This window comes from Ursus arctos, unplaced genomic scaffold (assembly GCF_023065955.2).
Source record: "Ursus arctos isolate Adak ecotype North America unplaced genomic scaffold, UrsArc2.0 scaffold_7, whole genome shotgun sequence".
NCBI lineage: Eukaryota > Metazoa > Chordata > Mammalia > Carnivora > Ursidae > Ursus > Ursus arctos.
Genome location: NW_026623089.1, coordinates 69103839 through 69109838, shown reverse-complemented (window position 1 = coordinate 69109838; position 6000 = coordinate 69103839). Strand labels below are relative to the sequence as shown.

General features: G+C 45.6%; 1 protein-coding gene across 1 annotated transcript in view; it reads right to left on the bottom strand.

The window, feature by feature from the left end:
• Positions 1-2271: 2271 nt before the first annotated feature.
• The window catches only part of KCNK1 (potassium two pore domain channel subfamily K member 1), a 43084-nt gene continuing 39355 nt past the window's right edge, over positions 2272-6000 (bottom strand). The window contains exon 3 of the mRNA XM_026504158.4: positions 2272-3589. Coding sequence (XP_026359943.1) covers positions 3330-3589 — 260 coding nt within the window. The 3' untranslated portion in view covers positions 2272-3329. The remainder of the gene's footprint in view (positions 3590-6000) is intronic.

Here is a 6000-nt window from a genome sequence, read left to right as displayed (position 1 = left end):
CAAAAGGCTTGGCTGTTCCAAATTTTCATCAGGTAGAACTCTCGGAAAATAATACACCACAATGGGGAAAACTTTAAATGTATTAAAGAGACAGACTGAAAACCGTACTGGGCAGAGCCAAATACACGGTAAGTTCTGAATGATCTCAGGCTCAGCACTGTGAGGCGGTTTTGTTTCTAAATTTGCCAAGGAATGATCTGGTTGAGTCTGTACACATTTCTGAAACTCCATCCCAGAAGGTCGGCCTTCCTGAATGGAGGATATCGGTATTTATGGCAGCTCTCCTGGGCACGGAGGCTTTGACGAGTCACAAAATGCATGTATCATATGCCACAGAGCTATGCTCCCTGCATTCCGAGTAAAAGACAGAGAATCTTCTGGCCACCTGCCAGTGCATGCTTGTGCCAACTCGAAACGAGCTCTTCATTCAAGCAAGTATCTGCTGCTTTTGAGAAGATGTACTACTGGTAACTGGAAAGGGTTAACTTGAAGAAAAGCTTTGCACTGAATATTTATTTCAGTTATTTTGACGTCTCCAAATGTGTACAGATTTCCCCATTCACCTTCCGAAAGGCACAGAAGGCTGGTTTGTAGAGTGTGGGCAGGACTGGTTTTTAGGTAAGAAAAGCAACACCCCCTCCCTCTCTGACTAATCCGACCATTCCCATTTTTTTCTTAAGTTACTCCATATTTATCTGTTCAGAAAACATCCTCTTTTCCCGCCCACTCATCTTCCTCTTCAACTTTTGAACAAATCACTTCTTAAATCTCTTGGGGGCGTGATCCCTGCAGAGACTAGTCTCATAAATGGAGTCATCTGGGCCCAACTTCGTCTGTTCTTTCCTGTTCTAGCTTCGTTTGGAGACTGCTTCTAGCCCTTGCTCTACGGGGCCTTGGACGGCTGGGAGGTCAAGAACTCTTCCTCCACCTACACTGTTCTCTGCTCACACTAAATGTATCCTCTGGTCCAAATCAACGTACCTGCTGGACACATGTGACTTCAAAGTTACCCCAGGGGTCCTCTCCTTGAAAGACGAGGGTTTCTGCTGCTTCTCTATCTTGAAGGCATTTCGTTGGATTCTTTAGAACTCAATCTAGAACACTCTTGCCCAGAACACTCTGACTCATCACTCCAAATCCTCTTTGCTAGTATTCACTCCCACCTCCAACTTCACCCTCGCTCACCTCCAACTAGAAGGTTCCAAGGTCACCTCCCTGCTGCCCATGGCTCATCCTGCCCCCGCAGGTCCTGCTTCTGTTCTCTGACTGACAGTTGGCTCCTCCTTCAGGACCACAGAGTGGCATCTGCCCATCGGCTGAGGACAAAAAGCCAGCACAGGGGAGATACTCTGCCTTACATTTTGCTTTCCACAGGGCGCGGGAGGCAAAACTTGCTCCCATTTTTGCACCTCCCCCTTCCCAGTCAAAACAACAAAAACAATTCGAACCACCATTAAGGGTGAGTGCATTCTCTACCGATTCATAAAATTACGCTTTGAAAATTAACTTGACACTTGCACGACTTGATGACATCCTGATTCAGAATTTTCCCTTTCTGCTCTTCGCCCCTCTCCGTGTTTTGCACTCCCCTCTCAGATCAGTCACGCCCTGGTAGCACACCCGTTCTCTTTTCTTGCACGGAACATGAAGACGCTCTCCCCGTGTAAAACCCACCGTTTCTGTGGCGTTTATCCTGCAACACCCCTGTACCATACCAAGTGTTGTGGTCACTGCGAACTTTCCAGACCCAATTGTGTCCTTGATGCACGCCCCTATCTGCTAAAGAGTCTCTATTCCATTCCTGAACCGATCACTGACCCCCGCCTAAGAGCAGTCTCCGCCGTGGAGACACAGCGTGGGACGCGCAGAGAAATGTGCTTACAGGGTAATGTCCCCAGATCCAGAGAACAGAACACTTCTGGAACCCAACATGGGAAAGGGCGGTGGGGGGGGGGGGGGTCTCCTGATGGCATCACAGGAGCTCTGGAGTGGCATGGATGTCCGGAGCCGAGGTACTTCCTTCTTAGGGTTTTGTTGCTCTGAGGCCAGACGGGATGTCCTACAAGAAAGAAGGGCCTTGCTTATGGAAGGCCAGCAGCCAGCAGGACACGGCTGGCAACGGTGTGTGCGGAGCCGCACGTCTCGGAGATGTTCCGAGCGAGCTCCCCAAGGCTCAGTGATCATGCAGGGCCTTCTCCATTTTCTCTTCGAAAACTAATCGTGCCCTGTGTACAGCATTGAAATGCTGCCTTCCTGGTTTCTATAAAGGAGTAAATACGGACATAGTGTCAACGCACAGGAAGGCTTTTCTTGACATAGTAAAGCAGAGGATTGCAACCCGCTATGACTTTTATTGATTTCAGCTTGTAACTTTAAAAACTCTCTGATTAATTTGACAGAATCTGTTCATTCGGGGTTTCTAGGTTCCCGTCCCGGGCTTTGTAGACCAGGTGACTACATCACAATGCACTTTCAAAACAAAATAACTTCCTTTCCAAACTGTATTCTTCATTAGCTGTTCCCCTCCAGAGAAACGCTTACCAACAGTTGAGACACTTGATATCATACTCTTACAAAGGGTAGAAACATTTACTTTTGCAGAATACCATCGTAACTCACTCTTAAGTGTATTATTTCCCTTATTTTATTGTAGCAACTCTCGATTCTTTAGTACAAAGAGAAATCAAAAGGAAAAATATCTACAATCTTGGGTTATGAAGGATGCTGGGATCTGGTGACCTAAACCATATGTACAAGATATAAACATATATATATACTTGTATGTACACAGTTACTGGTTGCCTATTCATTATAAATAGTAGGTTTAAGTTAGAGTCTACAAAAATAATGATTTGGGATGGGCACGTGCAAACAGGTACACATAAGCTTATTTATAAAACACACCTCTATGCTTCTCTTTTTTTTTTTTTTGGCTCTTAAATATAAATGTTGCTAGTTAGCCATCAGCTAAAATGATTTAAATGCAAATCTCAAAGTCCCCAATCAAAAGTATAAAATCTGCTTCTACCCACAGCAGCGCCCTTCTTCAAGTATTCCTTACCTATCCGTAAAGTCTAGGTAATTTTGTCACATGTGAATTATAGGTACATATCCCATTTCCTCAGATACCAGTCGTCCAGAGTAAAAGCTTCCCTTGTTCCATTATTTTGTTTTTTGTGGGTTTTTTTTTTTTTTTTTTTTTTTTGCTAAATATTTCAAACAGTAGGTATTTGTTAAAAGATCATCTGCATTCTCATACAAATAAACAAGACAAAGGCTCTTTCTCCCTGCCCCGACCCTGGTGCTCCGGGGACAAGGCGGCAAAGCCCTTAGTTGCCCGCAGAGCCATCGGGGTGGGCCGAGGACTGCGGGCCCACAAAAGGCTCGTCCTGCCTCCGATCCTCCTTCGGGCCGGCGGCCTGGTCGGCGATGGACGAGAAGGACAGCTGGTCGTGCTCTATGATGTGGACTCGATCCTCGTCCTTGTCCTTCTTCACGTAGAACATTTTTCTGAATTTTTTCAGCTCGTGGAGCTCACAGAAGGTTTCCAGAACTACCAACATGGCAATGAGGCCCAGTAGGAGGTAACCTGAATGAGAAGAAAGACAGCGTCTCAGTGGGATCGAGTCACAGATGACTCCAGTGGCGACAGAGGGAGTGATGAACCAATTCTCCTGCCACTTTTCGAAATTTCTGGGAATGTTCTGAGGTCCATGGCTCCAGAGAACCAGAGACCCAGAGAAAAATGAAGAATGACTTAACTTTCTACAAACTTGGGATTATTCAGATTCACAGGGTAATTTTTGAGAAAACAAGAAACAGTTGGCGCTGACATGGCGTCATAAAGAGAAACGCCATCCCGCACTCACCTGACCCCCCAAGGGCGACCTGCAGGGAGAGGGCTCTTCACCTCCTCCACTGCATAATCAGGGGCTCTCAGACAGCCAGTGACATGTCAAGGCACTGGGGTGTCTCAGTCAGTGAGGTGCCTGCCTTCGGCTCAGGTCATGATCCCAGGGTCCTGGGATCGAGTCCCACATCGGGCTCCCTGCTCAGAGGGGAGTCTGCTTCTCCCTCTCCCTCTGCCCAACACCGCCCCCCCTCCCCCCAGCTCGGGCTCTCTCTCTCATGCCCTCTCTCTATCTCGAATAAGTAAATACAATCTTTAAAAAAAAAAAAAAGCCAGTGACATATTCCAAGAGTTTTGTCACAAGTGCTCAGAGCAGAGCTTGACACCTTAAAGACTCAATACATTTATCAGTTTTTCCACCAGAAAGTAAGAAGTATGGCAGTAGAAATTATAGTTTAAGCTAGATGAAAATTCCTCTAGGAGCGGCTGCTGACGTGAACCAGTCTTTGTACGGTGATTTGCACTTGACCAGAATCCAGCTGCAACTAAGCCATCCATGATGGGACAGTCATTTTGGGGGAAACGTGGACCATTCACTGATTAACTCTACCAGCTTCTTACTCCGAAATAAAAGATAACCCGTGGATTCAGGTCACATGCTATTCCTTGAATTCAGTGATGGGACAGCAGTGATTTTAAGTCAGTTGCAACACATTTAAAATCAGTTTCCAGGAAATAAAAAATTCACCATGGAAAGGAACAGGGAAGTAAAACTGAAAACTAAAAATAAGAAAAATCCCAATTTCATGGCCAAGTGGTAAAATGCTTGTGGAGGATTCTCAGAAAATAAGTGAACCAGCTAGAATGAGCAGCATAATAGGAATAAGGAGGCCGATTATCTCACGAATGCAGAGGGACAAAGTTCTAGCATCTTTACAATTTGGCTATTAAGTTTTGATGACAACATGGCATACATTAGAAATAGCAATAACAGGGGTGCTTGGGTGGCTCAGGCGGTTAAGCGTCTGACTCTTGATTTCGGCTCAGGTCATGATCTCAGGGTCCTGAGATCGAGCCCCACATCAGCTCCATGCTCAGTGGAGGTCTGCTTGGGATTCTCTCCCCCTCTCCCATCCTGGCTTGTGCGTGGGCGTGTGTGCTAGGATAAATAAATAAATCTTAAAAAAGGAAATAGCAATGACATTGTTGGACTAGTTGGGAATTCCCTTCCTTTTCCTTTAGCCAGTGTTTAATCAAGCCCTTGAATGCTGACAAAAATATCCGTGCGGTTTCAGGCAAAAGCTGTGGGATTTTATCCCAATCATAATCTAACACACTTTTGGAATATTCATTTGCTCCGTTCAGCACGTACGCTATGTAGACCACTAAAAACAGCTGGTTCACACGGTAACGAGTGTTAAGATGATCTAAGGACTTAGCATTATATGAAAAACTGAGGGAGTTCAACAGTTGGGCAGAATTTATGAGAAGACAGTGAACACAAGAGAAAAGCAGAGCTAGCAAACACACCTGCAGAAACATTCAGCTCCTTGAAGTCCTAAAAACACTAAATTAAAATAAGGAGGTAATAGTTTACCTAATACATGAAAAAAAAAGTTGAGATAATGTTTATCGGAGCTACTAAATCGGCAACAAAACACCCCTCACGCTGCTGGCCCACATGACCCTGTGAGGGCTGAAACCGCTGCGCTCAGGTCATCGTGGTGAGAGCGTAAGCCCGGAAATGCCGTTTGGAAAGCAAAGGGTCAATATGTTCCGTGCGTCGCAAGAAAGGCGTATTCACTTTGGGCCAGCAATCCCACTTCTTGGAAAGATATCCAAGTAGGAAAAGTACAAACATAAGCAAATAGTTACGACAGTGTTGTTTATGACGCCCCCAAATGGGGAGCCATCAAAACAGTCAACAACAGAGGCCTGGTTAGATTACCGGAGAGCCGGTGCTGAAATATTCTGTGGACATTACAAAGAATTATGGGAACTGGAGGAAATAGGAGCTCATGCTTGCAACTATTTGGTAAACATTTCTGGAATCTGTATGGTAGCTGGGTACGGTAGCTGGGCGCCGTTCAAAGCACTGGCGTTTATGACTGAGGTCTCTGCCCTGCGTGAGCTCCTGGTTTAATGGAAAT